The following is a 19,939-nucleotide window of genomic DNA, read 5'->3' as shown; positions in this document are numbered from 1 at the left end:
AAGTAAACAACAAGCTTGACTTATGCAGCATTTTTTCCCCCTACTAACTTATTTGATTTTTTCATTTTATTATTATTATTTTTATTTTAGAGAAAGCGGATTCTTTTATGTTGATTAAGAAAGCTTCGTGTTAAATTAAATAAATTTTGATGGTCATTATTAATTAATTAAGTTATTTATTTATTTTTAGAGAAAGAGGATTCTTCTATGTTGATTAAGAAAATGTCGTTTTAAATTAAACAAATTTTGATGGTCAGATTTTACCACAGTAACTTTGGTGCAGCGAATGTCTACGTTGAAAACAGACGAGGGTTTTTAAAAATATCCTTAAACCCTCACCTTTTTTTTTTTTTTTTTTTTGGTTTGAATACCGTAAACCCTCACTTATTATCAATTATCAGGCGATACAACACAGCAGAACCAGATAAGGTACTGACCCTTAGAGTCAGAGGCGCGGAGATATGGCTTGTTATTGTAACAGATCCCTCATCTCTTCAAAACTCGACCCGTGTTCTCCCTTTTCTTCTTCTTCTCTGCGTCTTGCTTTTCATCGCAACTCATCTGTTTTACTCGGTGGTGGTATCAAGCTGCATGACTCCTCTACAATTAGCAAGAAAGCACAACTATCACCTCTTTCATTTTCTGCCTCGTTCCGAAACCACATTTGTAGAGCTGCTGAGTACAAATTTCCTGACCCAATTCCCGAATTTGCTGATTCTGTAAGCTTCCCTATTACTGTTCTTTCTTGTGCTCTCATTGTCCTGTTTGGTGAATTACCTGATTCTGATGAAGGCTTTTCTGGGTTCAGGAGACACAGAAGTTTAGGACCCATCTGCTCAACAAGCTTGCCAAGAAAGATATGTTTGGAGATTCACTTGAAGACGTTGTAGGAATCTGCACCGAGGTGATGCTCTCTTTTACTTTGTCAAATTTCTTTTTTCCATTTTAAACTTCTTGTGATGATTGTATAGAATTTGGTTTCAGTGAGAAGACAGAGTTGTTGGTCAACAAGTATTTTCTGTTGGCGCGTTGTCCCTCTCCCCCCCCCCCCCCCCCCCCAGCCGCCCCGCGGATTTGTGATTCATTTTTTCATTTTGGTAAATATATGACTCGATTCTTCCATATCTGGTTTGGACCTCTTTTGTGCACCAGAAGAAGATTAGAAATGAGGAACATCAAATTTTGTAGATGTCTCATCATATATTCTACTTGTGGTTAAAAGTTAATTGTGAGTTTCACTGCACTGAAGCATGAAAGTCGTTATTTAGATGACTTGTAGAAATCATTTTATCACAAAAGGTCTTATTCATTAGTCTATTTATTGGCAACTAGTCTCTGAAAATAAATAAAGTGCAACCAGTTCCTCTAGATGTACATTGGGAATGCCTCTGGCAGCTGGTGGATGGCGGGATGCTAGCCCCGTCGTATATTATTCATATAGAAAGCACCCAGTTGTAAGAGGGATCTTAACTATGATAAAGGAAAATTGAGAGATCACCTAAACCTACACTTGTGGTGTTTTTGGACAAACAGAAGAGAGAAATAGTATATGGAGTTATCAAATGCAGAGGCACTTTCACAAGTATAGAAATTGTCATTTGTTTAATAATTTAACTCTAAAAATTTCTTTAGGAAAAAACACTTCTGTATTCTGCAGGGTCCCTCTGCATTTTGCAATGCACAAGAACTATGGTCATGTAAAGTTGTGGTCTGTGATCTGTTCTTTGGTAAGGTTTTTTCGATTAAAATAATTGGAGTGACCCAAAATGTAGAAGTAACCTCTATAAGACAATAAAAAATTCATAACTTCGGACATATCAATTTGCACTTTTCACTAAAGGCCATAAGAGTTTCCTCTTGAGTTCCAACAGGCTTCTTCAAATTGTTATTATCATTATCAGAATAAGTAGAGAAATAGAAAATTAAAATGGGGACAAGATAGAAATATTCCCATTAATTGCTGCAAAGAATCATCCATACTAATGTTGCCAAATGAAATTGGTGATATTTAATATTTTTTAATTAAAAGATGAACTGATTGATGCTCCTCGAACAGATATGTATTAAGACAAGAAGACAAAGTGTAAAATTAAAAGGTAGTTGCAGGTTTTATTTCTTCAGAAAGAAGTTAATTTTATTTTTAATGTAGAGACTGAAAACTGTCACAGTGTTCTAGATTTATTTATGGTGCTTTCACTTGGTTTTGATAAAGATTTTACACTCTGTGACAATTATATTGCAGGTGGCACAGTTTCAGCAAATTGCATGTACCCAAGTTACTAACCATAGAATGACTGTGTTATTCTCTGTTGACACAGGAGTACATCTTTAGACAGTAAATTCGTTCCACACCCCCCCCACCCCCCAAAGAAAAATATATATATCTGGTCTCCACCATGTAACTCAAGATTTTTGTATGTTAGCTGTACATTTGCTTGATTTTTTTGCTTTATGTTGCTTGATTGTTTTTCTTGTTGCCGAATGGCTCCTGACTACTTGATGCACTGTTGTGCGGACAAGTTAACAGATTCTTGACCTTGTTGTATTTTATTATTTTTAATAGATATTCAACACCTTCTTGCACAGTGAGTACGGTGGTCCTGGAACACTCTTAGTCCTCCCATTCATTGACATGGCTGATACTTTAAATGAACGAGGATTGCCTGGAGGGCCACAAGCTGCTCGTGCAGCTGTGAAATGGGCTCAGAGACATGTCGACAAGGACTGGAAGGAATGGACTGGGGATAGTGATTAAAACAAAAACTTTCATCTCATGCTTGACATAGATTTTGATATCGTTTATGTACGTTTTTGGAGCTCATTGAGGAAAATTTTACCCTTGTCAGTATCTGTTAACTGAGAAGTCCATGCAAAATCTGAAGATGAAGAGGGAAATTATGGTTCGAGCTAGCTTTGCAGTGGTAGTGACTTCCGAAAGTGGGGATAATAGATGTGTTCAGTCGGAATCTTAATCACTGTGGAAGTATTTGGTCTTTTGCTTCTCAACTTTCAGCCTGTTATAATTCATATTATGTTTGTTACCAAGAGCGCTCATCAACTTTGGTTTTGGTGGGACTGTATCGGTGATAACGCTTTGTCTCAATCAATTAACTTTATTTTTCCTCGTGGTGGACTGGTCTAAAAATCTAAAAGAAAAATCTTAAGATTCGAAAACGAGAATGCAGTACGTTAACTGAGATGCATAGTTTTGACAGCAAGAGGTTCAAAACGAAGCCATTAGATCTGTGACAGTTATTTACTTCTTAAAGCATCCCTCCTTCCGTCTGATTACCCCACTCGTTTATGCAAATGGTGCACTTGGTTATTTTTGGGTCCATTGACCGGATGGAACATACATGTGATTATCATGGATGGTTCCCACAACAGTTGGCAGTTCATCAAACGCGTAAGTTGAACGAAATGGATTTCAAGTCAAAGCATGCACATATCCCACATCGCATGGAGAGACAACTGAATTCAAGACGAGCTACTATATAAACGGTAGGTACCCTCATTGACAAATCACGCAGCCGCGCGGTGAGCACAGAGCGAACTATTCTTTCGCCTTTTACTAAAGAATACCGTGTGCTCGCCGCTGAAAGCGGCATACGCCAATTTTTGGAGGGTTTTCCTGAAATTAGGTTAACCCCAACAAATTTAGATCAAGATTTCTACTAACTGTTGTGATACCCGGTGAAATTGGGTTACCCCAATAAGTTTAGCTGGAGATTTCTACTACTCTTTCGATACCTGCCTGGTGCTCCACGGTTGTGATATGATTTCTACAGCTATAAAAACTTTATACAGAGCGCTGATGTGCTAGACGCATGAAAAAGAAAACAAATGATGTGTTTGTATTACGTAATAGGGACCCAGACTTGAAATCTGTAACCATAGCATTTCAAATTTAAAGTACTGTCAAAAAGTGAAAACTGGAGAATTCATCACATAAAAAAACATATTTTTGTATGTTAGCTGTATCAAAGATCTATCATCCATTCAAAGCTCTCAAGTTTTGGGTTAATAAGCTACCCCTAAAGAGGACAAAGTATTTACAATTCTACATCCTAGCATCTTTTTTCAGGAAATGTCAAAAATACTTCTTAAACAAAAGAAAGAGCGTGGACAACTGATCAACTCCGACCCAGCATCTCGTCTCTGTCTATAAAACGTTCTAAGAGCTCTTTTTCCTTCAAAACTAAGCAATCTTCACTCTTCCCAAACCAGTGATAGCGTTGTTTGGCTATGTAGTCATAGACAGCATCCCTCAAGGGCCTTGGTATTATCAACAATGAGCTTAAAGCAGAGTACGGAAGTGGCAGGTGTGACAGCACTTTCAGTGCAGCTGCAAATCATACACACTTGAAACATTATCATCTCAAGGAAAACAGGGGTAAAAAGTAGTGTTATAAAGTGACAAAATTTCAATCATCAATCATATGTAAAAAAGCTGGAACGAACATTCAAAAGTACACCCTCCAATGTTCCTGTCCAGATTGTGAAAAAAATGTGTTAAATCCAAAGAAAACACAAAAACATAAAACTATATAATCAACAAAAATGAAGTGTAAGCAAGGTCTATACGCATCATTCGTCCTTTCCCACATTTTGACTGGAAAACAGTCCACCGCAAAGGAAAGTAAGTGTTGAGGGCTTGAGGCTCAAGGATTAGGATTCGGTGACCAAGTGGAGCTCTCTCAAACATACATATAATACAATATCAAAGACTTCAAAATGTAATGTTATAAAAAACTGTCATTACATTCTCCAAGCACAAGCAGACTTCTTCCTTCCCTTAATGAAAAGACAAAGAAAAAAAGGATGGTGTGGGCTTGTGGCCTCTTGATCCAACAGCCTCTTAACCCTTTAAGAGTTAAAGTTAAAAAGTATAGTTTATTTGCCATCAACTATTTGCACAGATAATTATATTGGCCCTGTTTGATATGGAGGTTTGGCAGCCGTAATTTTTTTGATAAAAAGATATAATATCTTTTAAAGTGTTTAGTAAACACTAGCATTGTCAAAATTATTATGTTTACTAGCTTGTCAAAATTATTATGTTTAAAAGGCATATTTACTCTACACTATTAACTTTTATTTCATAGTTACAACCTTTTTTGCACAGCAGCTGTAACTTCAAGTTATAACATCTCAATACCAAATAGGGTCATAATGCACCGAAGAATGAGGACAATATTTTAGGCTATATTTATGATTCATAACTAAATGGTAAATGATGTATTTGACTTGTAGTCTTCGTTCAACTTTGGTCATTTAGTGAAGAAAAATCCATATAACCCAAATATGAATGACTTTTAGTCTCCTGGCTTCCCATTTACAGTGATTCCCCATCCCCCACCTACAGAAGAAACTCAGAATAGTGATTCTGAATCAATAAACTCAGAACTTCAACTATTGATATGCAGGGAATATCTAACAATGCAACAAATTCTTAACGACATCATTATTATGTAACTAAAAAGGGAATACATTTCAATAGATCCAACTTCATAAATAGGGCCATGGGATAACAAATAGAGCTAGCTATCACATAAATACACCCAACTTGAAACCATGTTCTTATAGCGATGCCCATATCGCAATAGAAGAATTTAGAGAGTAGCACAACTTCCTTCTATTTTTCATGCTACAGAATCAAGTGCACAAAATATAATATGGACAAAGCCAAAAAATTGTAGACACATGTATAATGTTTGAGAACATACCAGTAGATGCTTGATGGTATAAACCTGGGCCTTCAACAAACAAAAAGCGACGGAGGACATCCTCTCTGTCAAGACCACACAATCTCAAGTATGGTTCAGCAGCTTGAGATTGGAGACAACAGAATTTAATCTTTCTATATTTGTCAGCTCGAATTACCCATTTGACCCCTGTAAAGTTAATATGGTGAGGATATAAGAAACTAACTTTTCCCACTGCATTTTAAGAAAGTAGACTTTAATGAAAAAATAATGGTTACCGGGAAAGCCAACATAACTGACTGAAATCAAACAGATATGTCAAGAAAATAAGGAAATAAAAAGACAGTTTCAACAAGGTTAGAATGTTGTTTGTGATGATTTCCAGACTGTTCTAATGGAAAAGAAGCCCGACGAAATGCCAAGAAGAACAAGCACTCGAGACCCATTTGAAATCTGTTGAAAGCCAGATCAATGGTTGCTATTTGCCATTAGAATTTTGATCCCATCATAAATTCTTTGAAAGAAGCTCACTGATAACCATTTCATTTGTCTAAAAGAAAAAATGGCAGATTTATATTTTGGAAAATACCAATGTCCAGAATGTATTCAAATGTCTATACCAGGCAATAATCTGCTACATTTCTAAAATAGCTGAAGAGAGTACAGACCGGTTGAATATAAGGAAATATAACAATAATACCTCGGAATCTTAGAGAGGCTGAGAATCCACTTGCTGATATTCCAATGTAAATCCTCAGACAAATGACAATGCAAGCAAACACATGGAGATACAGAAAATAGAATTGAATGTCCATCTTCACATTAAAACAAAATCCCAACCCAAAAAGACAAAGAACTCAAAGAAAGAAACCAAACAACAAAGTAAGCAACAAAACAAGAAGTGGGGTCAGTTATTCTTGTCTTATGAAATGAAATGAAATAAAATTAAGAACCAAAAGGCCAAATGACAACAAAGAATGATTAGTTAAGGCCATGTTTACAAGTAACAAAACAACACCCAGATAAGCATTTCGATCATAAGAACAAAAACAACACATACCTCCGTGGCAAAGATGGCAAACGCCGTCATAGATAACAACACCTGGCTGAAGGAGAGAAGGCTCCATCGCAGGCTTGACAGTAGAAGAAACCGGTGGTTCAGTGTACACCAGATCGTCGGCCCCAGTAACGTCGGCGACATCGGCGGCCACCCCTGGAACGACGTCGGCTGGTGAAGGAAACAGAGTTTTCAAAGAAGATGATAACGGAGCCGCATATGCTTTTGAGAAGTTTCGAGCTTGTCTAATCAACATAATTGTTCTGCTCCCTCAAACTCGGCGAATCCTTTTTACGTCATTTCCTTCTCGTTTTCGTTTGGTTTTTGCTTGCACTGCATCAACTGCAGGTAATTTGGTACTTTTCGTGGCGCCCAAGTCGGTACACTCTCTCTCTCCCTCGCAAAAACAGATCGTCAATTTTGGAAAATAAATAAATGGGTTATTTCCACTCACCCTCAAATGTTTTAATAATTTTCACTTTAAACCCAAATGTTTCGATAAGTTTCAACGTACCCTCATTTCTGTTAATTTGACCATTATTTTTAATGGAATTATTTAAAATTTAATTAAATATTAGAAATATCCCTTATCTTTAATTAAAAAAGAATTAAATGACATAAATGTTAATTCAATAATTGATATCTACATTAAAAATTCGTAATTACAGGTAATTAAATAATAATCTAATTCATTAAATAAATTTAATTTGTTATTATCGGTATAAACTTCCAAATTAACGGATTTGGGTGCAGGTAGAAATGATGCAGTAAAAATGTTGAAACATTTGGAGGTAGGACAGACTTAATCCTAAATAAATAAATAAAGGTTCTTCAGGTCTGCCGTGCCATTGGAGGTTTTGCTTTTACTAGAAAATATTTTATAGTAATTATCCGTATTTGCGTCTAGCGTCTGATTTTGTCTACTCCGATCCATCCGACCCCTTATCTCAATATCATTCCAAAATTTAATCAGATCGTTGTCAATCTTTGGCCCCCTTTTTTTTTTTTCAATTAATTACATTTCGATAAGGGGTCTAAATTCTCAAAATAAAAAGTGCGCTAAATAAATAATCAGAGATAAACGTAGTATTATTTTGATGTTGAGGTACTCGAGACCGGTTTAAAGACAAAATAGTCCGCATAAAAAATTAGATCAATGCTTTTTTGGGAACATGATAGTAACCAATTCAACAGATGTTAGTTACTATACGAATTGAAAATTTCCTTTTCTTATCTCATTCCAGCAGCTGATCTCAGGTGAGGTTTATCATCAATTGGTATTCTCTATCGTCAAATTGTGAAAACAAAATAAAGCCCCTCAAGGGCTCGCTCAGGTTGTTTGACCTCCTGTTACCACCACCAGGTGCAGTTTCAGAAAACCCTATCCATTTACCGAGTGAGTTGAATTCTGAGAATGGCCAATATCACCTACATAGAGAATAAATTTTTAGCTCAAAGAGTAAAGGGTAATGATGCATTTGCTGGATCTCAATGCATATGTGTTGTCAAACAAACCTGAAACGTATTCAACAGCCGACCACCGTATGCACTATATCACGCACTCCTCTGCAACTTCACCATCTGGGACAACAGATAGAGCTGATTAAGTATTCACGGATTGATTGAAGCAATGAGAATGGCATAATGGTTAAGTAATTATGTAAGCCTCACCAGCAAGACCGACAGCCAAGGTTGCTTGAGCATCAGCCTCAGAGTTCAGGTTCTTCCAAATGTGCAAAGAAAATGTCAGAAACTTGTGCGGAAAAAGGAAAAAGCAGCAGCAAGAACCTTTATAACTAATGCACGTGAATCTATGAGAGGAATAAAGACATTATCTTGTACTAATCGATAAGAACCATTAGGCACAAAAACTATAGTCACCCTTAGAACATGAGATATCTGGAACGAAAGAAATTTATCCTTCAGTCTCCGGGCCTCCCCACATAGTTTAGCCATGCCCTGGTGTTTGGTCTTCCATGAACCTGCAACCTGTGTTGAGAAGCAAGGAAAAGGAGAAGAAAACAATGAGGTATTCAATCAGAATATGGTGAAATGTTGTCATCAATGAGCCAATCATAAAGTCCAATTTCTTTTTTTTTTCCTTTTTATAAAGGAAACACAACCTGCATACAGACAAGTTTGGAATCTCCTTGGACACGGATATTGGAAAAGCCTTTTTCAAGAGCATATTTCAATCCCAAAATCAAGCCTCGATATTCAGCAACATTACTTGTTGCTATGCCCACACCCTCTCGCAACTTACAAATCTGTTCAAAAAACATGTTAAACAGATAAATACGTTAAAGAAATGAACTGATTCACAAGAGGGAGTGTGACTGCATACCAAACTTCCATCATCAGTTCGCAACACGGCTGCCGCACCAGCCGGTCCAGGATTTCCCTTTGATGCACCATCAAATTCAATAATGCAGGAACGCTGCAAAAAAGTAACCAAATTGTAACTAGATACTATATTGGAGACACCTCCAATAAAGGAACCAGCATAATGCAAGCATCAACTTGGTACAAAAATTAAAAGACATTTCCAAAATACTCCACATTTTAGCTATATCTACTATAGCAACTGTGGGAGGGTAAGACTTGTGTAAGTACAAAAGATGGGCCCAGAGGCCAGAAAAGGACTTGCAATAAAGTCACTCTAGCAAATGTAACATTTTATCTTTATGCAGAAATGAAAATATACTTACATGATAAGATGCTGCTTTGGATTCAGCGTCAAGATCCAACTTGACATGCTTTCTCAAAGGATCCGCTAAAACGGACGTTGAACCAAGTTCATACTGCATCAGATTAAGAATAATACGAAAAAATAAATAAATATGACCAAGAAAATGTTCACCAAAATATTCTCCAGAGCATGAAAAGGTTGTTCACTAGTAATGGGCAAATGCAGGATGAAGGGGTGTTTCAGGATACAGTCTTAGACTTTAGCATTTCACATAAAGTGGCTACTCTTACAAATAGAGCACCAAGGACAAGCACTTGCACTCATCAGTCCAGTAGTTTTGTCTTCACACCAGCCAATGGTATCTATATTTTATTTTATGACGTAAGATTTAATACACATTTTAAGCATTAGAAAATCAGCATACACAGCAATGATATTACTGCAGATTTTGCATCATAAACCATGAGCAATTCAGCACAACATTTAGATAAAACTCAACAATTTAAAGAGAAAAAAGGAGATACAACTGAAACGTTTACCAAGCCTCTATCTGAGCAATTAATTTGTTCTATTCTTCAACAAGGATGCACTAGTTCAGAAAATACTTTGTCTACCAGCTTACCCCAATCTCTGGTTCGATCGGATCCTGTGGTCTCTTTTTAGATGTTGGATCCTGAAACAAAAACATTTTGAGTCACCAATCTCAATATTCTTGCCGTGGCAAGGTTGACAATAAGTTCTTAAACTGAGAACATGAACTTGTTACGTACAGAAACAAAGGGAATATCAGCCTAATAACCCAAAAAAAAAAAGATAACATGTTTATGACAGTAAAACAAAAATACTGTTCAGATCAGTTTTCAGGCTATCGTTTTACAGTGTAAAAGCTCAAAGCCAAATGACCTCCCCAAATGCATGTTGCAGAATTCCCTTACTGAGAAATCAAGCATGTCAATGAAATCAAGTAGTGTAAGATTATGAATAAAGGGGATGCCCAATTCAACACCTCAAATCATGACCGGACTCGGTGACCTAGAACTGGGGATCTTAAACTGGCATGCCAAATAACTCATGAAACCAGGAACTTGGTAGGGCAGCGACCCATCCAAAGGGAGAAAAGACTAAAGGAGTTTGCATCAAGAACTAGAGCTAATCATTTCTATTCAATATAAAAATGATGACAAACTTAATTTTATCTTAGAGGTCTTTGATCATCTTACCTGCAAAGTGCAAGGCATAAGCGTGCCAAAAAGATCCTCAGTCAGATCTGCAGCTCTGATAGTGTAGAGAGCATTCTTAAGCCCATGAGATGCGAGGTACTCCTCAGTGCCTTTAGGCAAAGCATTACCCTTGTACACACTGACAGGAGGATGGCATATCTATAACATAAAACATGATCAAGGGTAAGGAAAATGCATCTATCTATTTCGAAGTCCTAAAAGTACCTTCAAAATTTAATAGAGATAAATCCAAAGAATATCAAGACCCAAAAAAAAAAAGGACTGTTTTCCACAAAACAGATTGACATCCACCAAAGTACATGGTCTTACTCATTGAGAACTCCCAGCAAATTTATCAAAGTATAATGTTGACAAAATTTATGAAAGAAAAATGATCAGTGTACTCCAAATTTCAAAATCTGAAAGCACCATACCACAAACTTAGTAGCCTGCTGGTGCATCTGGAGTGATTCTCCCCCCCAAAAAAAAAATACCACAATTTCAAGCAAGAATGCACCTGAAATTGCTTTATAAAAGAGCATTATTTATCAAGTGATCTTCCAAAGGGCACTTGAAGTGCTTTCCAACATAAAACAGTATTCAGAATAAGCATTTATCGATTGCTTCATAAGTTGCAGCCCCACATAGCAAAAATGCATTGAGAAGAAAAAAAAAATCACATTTCAACATTGTGAAAGATAATGCCAAAGGCAGTCTATCTAAAAACAGGAGAAAGATCACAACGTATTGATAAACCGCAAACAATAACTTCACAAACCATGGTGAAAGAAATGAAAACTAAAAAGGAGAATTACCGAAGATCCAAGTTGAGCCTGACATTCGGTGAAGCTTTTGTAAACACCAACAAGATCCCCTTTCCGCACAACAAAAAACTCATCTTTGCCTTGCTTCATCTGTGGTTCAGTCTTTAATTTGCGTGACCGAGGCTTTTTAGCACTGGAAGAGTAACACTGAAGACGAAACCGTGTAACCAAAAACTCTAAATTGACAGATTTATTACCCAGATGCCCATAATTTATTTTCAGTGGATTGTAGTATGACTGATAATGCAAATTACTTCTACCAATAAAATTACGAGTCCCTCGAAGTATAGCCGCAGAATATGAAGCCACATGCGACAAGCAATTCATCAGCAGATTTTTAAATTTTCTGGAAGCGGAAAAAAAAAAAAACCTATATATATGTCTCGGAATTTGCCGAGTAAGGTGAAGAAGAAGCAAAAAGGAAAGAAAGAAAGAAAGATTTTGGTAGTTAAGGGACCGGGTTAACTGACGTAACGTACCGACTGCAGCAGTCCATGACTCTTATCAAACTCTGCAAATGCAAATATTACAAAGCCAACTGAGAAATTACCTGGTTAAGGGTAACTTTTTCACAATATGACATCCGGATAAATATCTTACGGATCTGGGTTAAACCCGCAACTTGGGATATCCAGATCCGGATGTTTTATTGACATATAGGGTTGGCTGACGTAACGCACCGGAGACATATTATAGGAATGATTTTTAAAATTCGTTAAACCATCAATTCATTTTATTATTATTATTATTATCATTTTTTTTAAAGAAGTTAAACAGATTTATTTAAGGTGCATTTGGCTCCACCCCTATATTTTAATGGAAACCTTAAAGTTTAAGTTCAATAAACAAAATTAAAAGTACTATTTTGACATTTAATTAAGACTAAAAAGGCACTTCCATACACAAATAGAAGGAACAAACCAATGCCGGGTCCTAATGCATGATGTTAACAAAAGATGATCAAAGACACTGTCGTCGTTTGTTGGAGAGATCATCAAGATTTATAAACAGAGCACTAATCCGAACTCAATCCCGGTAAATATCAAACATATAATAATAGTAATAATAAATGTACACACTTATAAGTTGTTAGTTCCCTTCCTTCGCTGTTGAAGCAGCTTTTACTGCATATTTTGAGAACACTTCTGTCAGCACAGCCTTCTCCTTGACCTTTAATCTGCATAATAGTAAACAGAACAATTATGCTAAGAAAACAATATTAACCAAACAAATTAATTCCGGATCAATAGCAAAATGCAGAAAGGTTACCTCTTTGCAGAACCTGGAATATTCAACTTTGGAACCTTTTTCACTTTTCCTTTCGCGGTTAGCTTTTTCTCAATTGCCTGGATTTTCTTTCGCTGATTTGCAGACGATGAATCAGTAGCAGATTTCTTAGCTTGTTTCGTGTTATTACTGCCATTCAACTCGGATACAGTTACAAATTCTAGGTCCTCTCTAACTTCCTCTAATTCTGCAAAGTCGAGCTCATCATCTGGCTCAAAGCCATCAGAAACCGCTTCCATCACTGAACCATAGGAGTCTTCATTGTCATCAAAATGAGCACCCGGGTCTTCTTCGAAGCCATTAACTTTTATTTTAGGATAACCGCTGGTGTCATTAGAAGAATGACCATCAACAGAATTGGAAGAACTCGAATTCACCATCTCACATCTTATCTGCTTCTGAACTTTGCCAAATGCTATAATTTCTCTGGAAAATAATTGCACAAACCTGAACGGAGACCAATCATATTTTCAGTTAAATTTGTTCTAGCTCTACTCATTAAGTGTTGACCAATTAACCCTTACTACTCAGTTACGAGAATCACAGAATGCTCTCTGCCATCCAGAGAACGCTTTGATAATCATTAATGTCCATGGGATGTAGTGTTCAATTAAAATACATGCCTAACAACTCCTGGCCAAGTTGTTCAGACTTTAGTTTAAAAATAATGATTGCAGTCCTATTTACAAGTATTGTTTCAGCATTTGAGTCCTTGAGATACTTATTTATTCTAACAACAAACTTCAGTTCTGTAAAAGTAAAGAATTTTTACCATGGCTAGGTGCCCAAAGACTTAAAACTCAGTTCTCTCAGTCCAGACTCATTGAGTGAGAAGAGGGTAGATGCATATGCAAACAATATGTACTGCAAATTCCCCATCTTGAATTCTTGATGGATTAAAGCAAAATTGAACCCAGAGATATCATAAGAACAAAGATTTGTTTGTTCACTCAAACCAAGATGCAAGCAAGAGCCCAGAGGAGCAATTAGTTTGTAGTTTACCATACCTAGTTGCATAGTCCTCTGACTCGAAATCAACAAAAGCAAAGCCCTTGCAGATAGGATCCTTAGTCTTCTTGTTTCCAGAGACTACTGGTATTATGTTAATTATACCAGGGACTCCTTTAAAAGCCGATTTCAGATCTCTGTGGATGTTCTTTTTCTTAGGAAGGTTGAACAAACGTACACGGATACCACTTGGCATATCTTCAGGTTCTGCAAAACTCAAGTATAGTACTGAAAAGTCAGACTAAAGTAGGTATGGAGAAGCAAAAAGAACATAGTGCGATTTGCATCATTAAAGAAGAAATAATATTCATTAAATTAATTTGGTGAACTGAAGATGAAATCAATTCTCCCCACATTGTGAGAACAGAAGTCCTCCAAAGATGTCCACACTATCTATTTACAAGCCACATGTGAATGGTACAAAGGGAAAGAAGATGTTGATATAATATCTTCACCAATTGGGAACACAGCGAAGTAGCATTAGAGCAACCAATAAGGATCTGGTTTAGCAAAAGTTTTATGATAATTCAATTGAGAATTGAGATACTCGCAAAATGGGGCTGGTTAACTGCCTCAGCTTGTATCATTGATGCAGAAGCAAAAATAATAATCTCCCAAAATTCTGTAATGTCCCTGCTATTCATTAATATTTTTGCCCTGATATTGAAAGAGTTGAATACATCTTCTCTGGTGTGAAAAAATCACTCTGTTAAATTGGCGAAGTAATTTGATTTCATTTTCCAAAACTTGCCCACAAACCAGGCCAAAGAAATATATTCATTAGCATAGCCATTATCGGTAAAACCAATCCCAAGAGGAGAAAACACTGATATTGCAATTGACAGTCAACTATTACTCCTTTAACAGGATAAATATAAAGTCTGATGCTCAACCCTTCAAAGGAAATAGATTCCAAGTTTTAGTTTGTACTCAATCGAACCAAGTTTTGTATAAAATATAAATTAGACAAGGATTACTCCTGCATTTTGCTCTCTTTTTTCGATGACATGCTAAGTTCTTCACTATTACTTTTTAATACATAACATTGAACAAGCGAATCAAAACCAAAAATGTTTCAATAAACACAAAAGAAAGCCAACTTCACAGTAAAACATTCCCATAACTCAAGAAAAGAAAATTTAATTGAACAAAAACTAACCTTTCTTCTTTGGCTCATCTTTTTTGGGACTAGGCTTTAAAAGCTCATTCTCAAGCTTATTAATATTAGCCATCTGCGCTTCTCTACTCTGCTGTATTTCTTGAAGCAACTTATCTTCAATAGAAGTATCGTACACTTTGCCTTCACCGAAACCACATGGCTTATTCTCCAGCCACCTCCTCATCTTCCCAAACGATATCATCATTCCCTCATCCTCATCATTATCAGCGTCGTCTTCATCAAAATCATCAAAGTCATCAGAATCAGAACCGTCCGATTCAACTACTTCACTCCCACCCTTTATCCACTTATTTTTTACAGCAGAGACACATAACAAGGACAGCCCATTGTGTATTGTCTTGAAACCGAGTCGTGCCTGTTGGGTTTGTTGTGGAGAAGATACAAACATTGCGTTTTTGGAAATGAATGGGGAGAGGGGATTAGGTAACGCCAAATTGGGCTTCTTTGGTGGTAAAAGTGATGCTGAATCAAAGAGTGAAACTGTTCCGACATTTATCATCCTTTCTTGTTGCTGCAAGACTGCAAGTTCGTGCTCCATCCCCCGCTTGCCACTTCTAACACCTGAGAGCTACGGTAATTATTGCTTTATATATAAAATTATATGCTCATTCTAACGGTTCGGTGTCGTGGTGTAGTTGGTTATCACGTCAGTCTAACACACTGAAGGTCTCCGGTTCGAGTCCGGGCGACGCCAAAACCACCTTTTTCGAATATGCGAAGTAATTTTTTAAATAAAATTCAAAATCCCTATGAAAAAAATGTGGAATTCTAGCACTCTTTCAAAATGTATGAAATTTCTAATTCGCAATCCGTTTTCACTTTTTTACCTATAAAATAAATTAAAGTCTTATTTTTCAATAGATAAATATTAGAAATAAAAAAAATTGTTAATGATATATTTAACAATTTTTTTTTTGCAATATTTCCTCTTTAATGATGAATTTTTCATCGCTAAAAATTATAAAATAATATTATTTTTTCTACTATGAATTTGACAATAAAATATTTTTGTCCTTACTAAAAAGTACTTATAGTGACAAAAATAAAAGTTTCATTTCTAGAGACTAATATTCTTATGGTGTATAGTCCATATTTACAGTCTTCCGTAAGAGGGATTGAGGAAGGTAATGTCTCTTAAAAGGGGTAAGGGGATTCGGGGGAGAGAGCTTTCCCTCTTGCCGTATAAAGTGCTCTTCTAAAAGGCTTTCCCCTCTCCTTCTCCCAAGGCCACTATTTCTATAAACATAGAATTGAATCTTCACTCTTCCTACTGTCAAGACTCTAGTTTGAACATCATACACACTTTAGTTCCTTTCCGATTTTGAATTTTTTTCTTTAAATAATTACAACATAAAACAAGTGTTATAAAAAAAAAGTGTTAATAACACTAGTCTTTCTGAATTTTTATATATTAGTTGTTTTAAGAGTGTAGCACATGAAATGAGTTTTCTTTGAGCATTCTTTCTTTTTGGGCCTCAACTAAAAGAGCCCCTATTTTGAGGTAGCATAATATTACATTAATTAGCTCACAATGAGCACTAACTGTTGATAGGAAAATTTGTCACTTGCACTACCTCGAGGGGTGAGGACTACTGAATGGGAAATAAGGAACCTTCAAGGGGAAAAAAAAAAGGGAATCCTAGATCAAGACTATGAATTGGTCAAAACCATTAATTTGACAAGGCAAAAATATAAGTATAAAGCTTAGCAGTAGAGAAGAAACACGATCAAGGTAGCTGAACAAGTTGATTACAAAATCACCATATGTACAAAAGTAGACGCATGACCCCTACCCTAAAAACATGATCAAGGTAGCTGAACAAGTTGATTACAAAATCACCATATGTACAAAAGTAGACGCATGATCCACTCTCTTTTCAAAAGATATTTGAAGAGTAAACAAAGGTGGAGAGAGGAATGAGAATTCTAACTAAAGAGAAACTCCTAATTGAACTAAAACAAAAGGCTTTTAACTTAAATATTGGAGTGGGATCATCGGAAATCCCTACTCCCAACCCTATTTTCGCTTTTTTTTTTTTTTTTTTTTTGCTATTGTGTATATAAGTATACCTCCATTTGTTGCACTGGGTTCAATCCAAGAACGAAACAAGTATCAACACTACCATTACCATATATATAATCTCTTATTAACCATTCATTTGCCAAAAAAATTTGGTAAGAAAGCCATTATCATTTAATTAGTGAGTTTTATGAATTAAGGTTATGTTGGATGAGTTGGGGTGTCACTATTGACCAATGATTAGGGCTATTCCACCCTTATACATATATGGGCTCTAAATTACTAGTTAGTTGAGATCCAATAATTGAATGTCCGACTCGCTTTCAAGTTTCATCCATTACGTAGCCGGTAGCATAAACTACATTAGATTAGTAGTAGTACAATTAAACAGATGAATACTCAGTTTCGAAGGGAAAAAAAAAGTAAATAGTCCAAACCTCATTTTTACTTGAGAGGGTTGGAAATCAAATCTATTGTTATCAAATTTGGATTCAGCGTTTATCTAAATTAATCTTGTTTATATTTTGTGCCACATATGCATTGTTTAGATTCAATCACATATGTAAATTTATTTAATAACGACGAATTAAAATCTTCCAAAACGATTAGTAGAAAATTCATATCAGCATGATTCAAAAAATTATTTTTTGTAATGACTTCCATTTAACTCGCATCTACAATATCAGAAGGGATTGCAAGAGGATAAAGAGAATGCAATATATGAGGGGATGAAGTTGGAGCCCGCATCAATTGATTGATCACTAGGAAATCTATATATATACACTAACTTTTCAATGAGGGATCCCTTAAGTTATTAAAATAAGGAATAAATTAAAAGACAAGTAAAATTAACATCCAATATACTGTAAGACAAGATACACATAAAATTTATGTTTTATTTATTTTTTAATTTATTTCTTACTTTAATAACTTAAAAGATTTCTTATTAGATAATGACTATATATATAAAAGCCAACCTGCATGGAGATCATCAATAATACTTTGCTGTCCCTGCCCATGTCCACGGACCATTAGCATACAAAAAATGCCAAAAGTCACCTCACGGGCTCATTAACCTATTTCCAAAGTAAGAATGTGTGTGTAAATATATATATATATATATATATATATATAGACACCACCAACACCATGATTACTCATGCAAATGATCCATTGTATCCCTGGCAAATTAAAGGCAGTCCTTTCCCTTGTTACGGATTTGTTTTATGGAATATGCATTATTTTGTACGTTCAGCAGGGTCTAATCGATGAAAAGCTGCACCTTTACAATTATTATTTGGGGGTAAAAGCAGAGATATATAGTACGATTAATATTATTATATTTTCGCAAGGTTGTAAACTATGAGCTGTAAATGAAGAGTTTCAAATTTCGAGCTTAATTGCATGGCGCTAACGTGATCGCAATCGCATGCATGTGATTGAATTACCCCACAAGGCCACAAGTGTTGCTACCTACCAGAAAACATCCAGCAGTTCTCGCCCAAAACTCTTCCCTGCCAATAGGGTTAACATCGTCCCTTTACTTGATGTTGTCTGTCTTTCAATTTTTTTTTTTTTGATTTTTAATTTCATTAGCTCATATCATGACTGAATTATAATATTATAACAAAATTGTATGTAAAATATATAAATTATATATTTATTGCCGGGACGTTGTTCGAGCCAACCGAGAGCTAACTTTTGAGTCAGACGCATAGGTTTTTATATGATATCAGAGTAAAATTTATCTACAAATGGATCCGCACTGGTTCCTTATCTTCTATGTAACAATGATTAAGGGAAAGATCTGGTCTGCATGTCATACATGTGAAGGAGGTATTAGGGAGATTACTAAAGTATGAGTGACCCCTACGGGCTTCTATAACTATAAACAACGATGACATAGTAATATGCTAGGCTGTGTATGCCCCCAACCGTATCAAGTAAGCAGTAGTTTTTTGATTTGATTTTTCAAGAGTCGCTACAGCAGTGGGGATCTCATGACTCATATATTTCCATTGATGTTGAGATTAATTAGGTCCGTAGAGCTTTCCATCAGGACCTATCCAGACTGATAGCCCATATAGATATAGCTAGAGTCAAATGAAATGACTGAGAGACTTGTGTATTTTGGAAGGCCTGTTAGGTTTTGTTTGGTAGTTGGGAGATGGATTTGCTTTTAAAAAGTTCCCAGCCAGCCAGTCAATTTACTTTAATATACATGATTGCTGTTTTGTTTGCTGTATTGAATCTATCTGACTCTATATATATATGTTGTGTTGCTTTTCCTATTAGTTATCCACTGAGAAATTGTTGTGATTTCGTTTAATATGTTCAAATATTACGTTTATGTGCTCTCACTTAAATTGAATAAGCCAAATTAATGTCTAAGCAAATGTGAGAAAGATCTCTAGCTACTTGCGGACAAAAGTCCGTTCGGTACTTGTTACATTAAAGAAACTTAAACGCAAAACTATATTATGTGGATGACATTGACCATATGGAGGCTCTCGATTAAAGAATTGAAGGCCTGATGAAGACATATCACAGTATTTTTTATATATAGCTTAAAGTTTTCTAATTATTTGTCTTGTATATAGCAAAACCTCATTATTAGTTTTATTATGAATTCTTTGGACTTATTTAACTATAACTGGAAGTAGAAATGTCGCCATCTTTAAGGAAAAAGGGGAAAAAGGAAAAGAACAAACTCATATATGTATCAGTTTTACACAATCGCAAATAATATTGGAAGGTGATAGGTGAATTGATGGCATTGCTAGAATGTTTTTCAAATTATTAAACTTTGTTTTGCCACTGTATTTAGACAACCATTACTCCTGTTAGAGAACTAGCTAATTACTGTCAATATTTTGGTCGGGTTTGATTGTTGATTAATTTGTCATCTAGGATATTAGCAATGTTTGTATGCTTAAAATTAAAATTCAA

At 35.7% G+C, this 19,939-nt stretch overlaps 4 protein-coding genes and 2 non-coding genes across 11 annotated transcripts; 3 read left to right on the top strand and 3 right to left on the bottom strand.

The window, feature by feature from the left end:
* The first annotated feature begins 353 nt into the window (after positions 1-353).
* On the top strand, positions 354-3,124 carry LOC102621585 (protein PLASTID REDOX INSENSITIVE 2, chloroplastic). Its single transcript, XM_006483723.4, has 3 exons — positions 354-719; positions 809-904; positions 2,564-3,124. The coding sequence occupies exons 1-3, from the start codon at positions 462-464 to the stop codon at positions 2,753-2,755; spliced, it is 546 nt and encodes a 181-aa protein (XP_006483786.1). The 5' UTR covers positions 354-461; the 3' UTR covers positions 2,756-3,124.
* Positions 3,125-3,528: 404 nt separating this feature from the next.
* Positions 3,529-3,641, top strand: LOC112499048 (U5 spliceosomal RNA). Its single transcript, XR_003066575.1, has one exon. It is a non-coding gene; the product is annotated as a U5 spliceosomal RNA (small nuclear RNA).
* Positions 3,642-3,880: 239 nt separating this feature from the next.
* Positions 3,881-7,181, bottom strand: LOC107177708 (hypothetical protein). 4 transcript variants are annotated; one of them, XM_025101149.2, is made up of 5 exons: positions 6,766-7,181; positions 6,406-6,438; positions 5,727-5,894; positions 4,462-4,487; positions 4,203-4,345 (listed from the first exon to the last, which is right to left on the bottom strand). In XM_025101149.2, exons 1-5 carry the CDS (start codon positions 7,016-7,018, stop codon positions 4,337-4,339), a joined length of 489 nt encoding a protein of 162 aa, XP_024956917.1. In that variant the 5' UTR covers positions 7,019-7,181; the 3' UTR covers positions 4,203-4,336. The 4 variants fall into 4 exon arrangements, with proteins under 4 accessions (XP_024956915.1, XP_015387486.1, XP_024956917.1 ...); XM_025101147.2 differs by lacking the exon at positions 4,462-4,487 and having other exon boundaries at positions 3,881-4,345; positions 6,766-7,179; XM_025101148.2 differs by lacking the exons at positions 4,203-4,345; positions 4,462-4,487 and adding an exon at positions 5,074-5,359.
* A 649-nt stretch (positions 7,182-7,830) lies between these two features.
* On the bottom strand, positions 7,831-12,070 carry LOC102614852 (uncharacterized). Of its 3 annotated transcripts, none has more exons than XR_001508652.3 (10): positions 11,975-12,070; positions 11,487-11,628; positions 10,672-10,830; positions 10,074-10,124; positions 9,471-9,563; positions 9,107-9,199; positions 8,886-9,029; positions 8,434-8,751; positions 8,278-8,343; positions 7,831-8,190 (listed from the first exon to the last, which is right to left on the bottom strand). XR_001508652.3 is itself a non-coding variant. In XM_015531850.3 (10 exons), exons 1-9 carry the CDS (start codon positions 11,820-11,822, stop codon positions 8,312-8,314), a joined length of 1,068 nt encoding a protein of 355 aa, XP_015387336.1. In that variant the 5' UTR covers positions 11,823-11,968; the 3' UTR covers positions 7,831-8,190; positions 8,278-8,311. The 3 variants fall into 3 exon arrangements, 1 of the variants encoding a protein (XP_015387336.1); XM_015531850.3 differs by lacking the exon at positions 11,975-12,070 and having other exon boundaries at positions 8,434-8,485; positions 8,644-8,751; positions 11,487-11,968; XR_001508651.3 differs by lacking the exon at positions 11,975-12,070 and having other exon boundaries at positions 11,487-11,968.
* A 296-nt stretch (positions 12,071-12,366) lies between these two features.
* Positions 12,367-15,526, bottom strand: LOC102621882 (uncharacterized). The gene is made up of 4 exons (XM_006483724.4): positions 14,950-15,526; positions 13,790-13,997; positions 12,765-13,229; positions 12,367-12,672 (listed from the first exon to the last, which is right to left on the bottom strand). Exons 1-4 carry the CDS (start codon positions 15,506-15,508, stop codon positions 12,585-12,587), a joined length of 1,320 nt encoding a protein of 439 aa, XP_006483787.1. The 5' UTR covers positions 15,509-15,526; the 3' UTR covers positions 12,367-12,584.
* Positions 15,527-15,590: 64 nt separating this feature from the next.
* TRNAV-AAC (transfer RNA valine (anticodon AAC)) lies at positions 15,591-15,664 on the top strand. Its single transcript has one exon. It is a non-coding gene; the product is annotated as a tRNA-Val (tRNA).
* The last annotated feature ends 4,275 nt before the right edge of the window (positions 15,665-19,939 follow it).

Source organism: Citrus sinensis, chromosome 4, assembly GCF_022201045.2.
Source record: "Citrus sinensis cultivar Valencia sweet orange chromosome 4, DVS_A1.0, whole genome shotgun sequence".
In the NCBI taxonomy this organism is placed as follows: domain Eukaryota; kingdom Viridiplantae; phylum Streptophyta; class Magnoliopsida; order Sapindales; family Rutaceae; genus Citrus; species Citrus sinensis.
The sequence above is the reverse complement of the archived record's forward strand: the minus strand, read 5'-3'. Positions and strand labels throughout refer to the sequence as shown.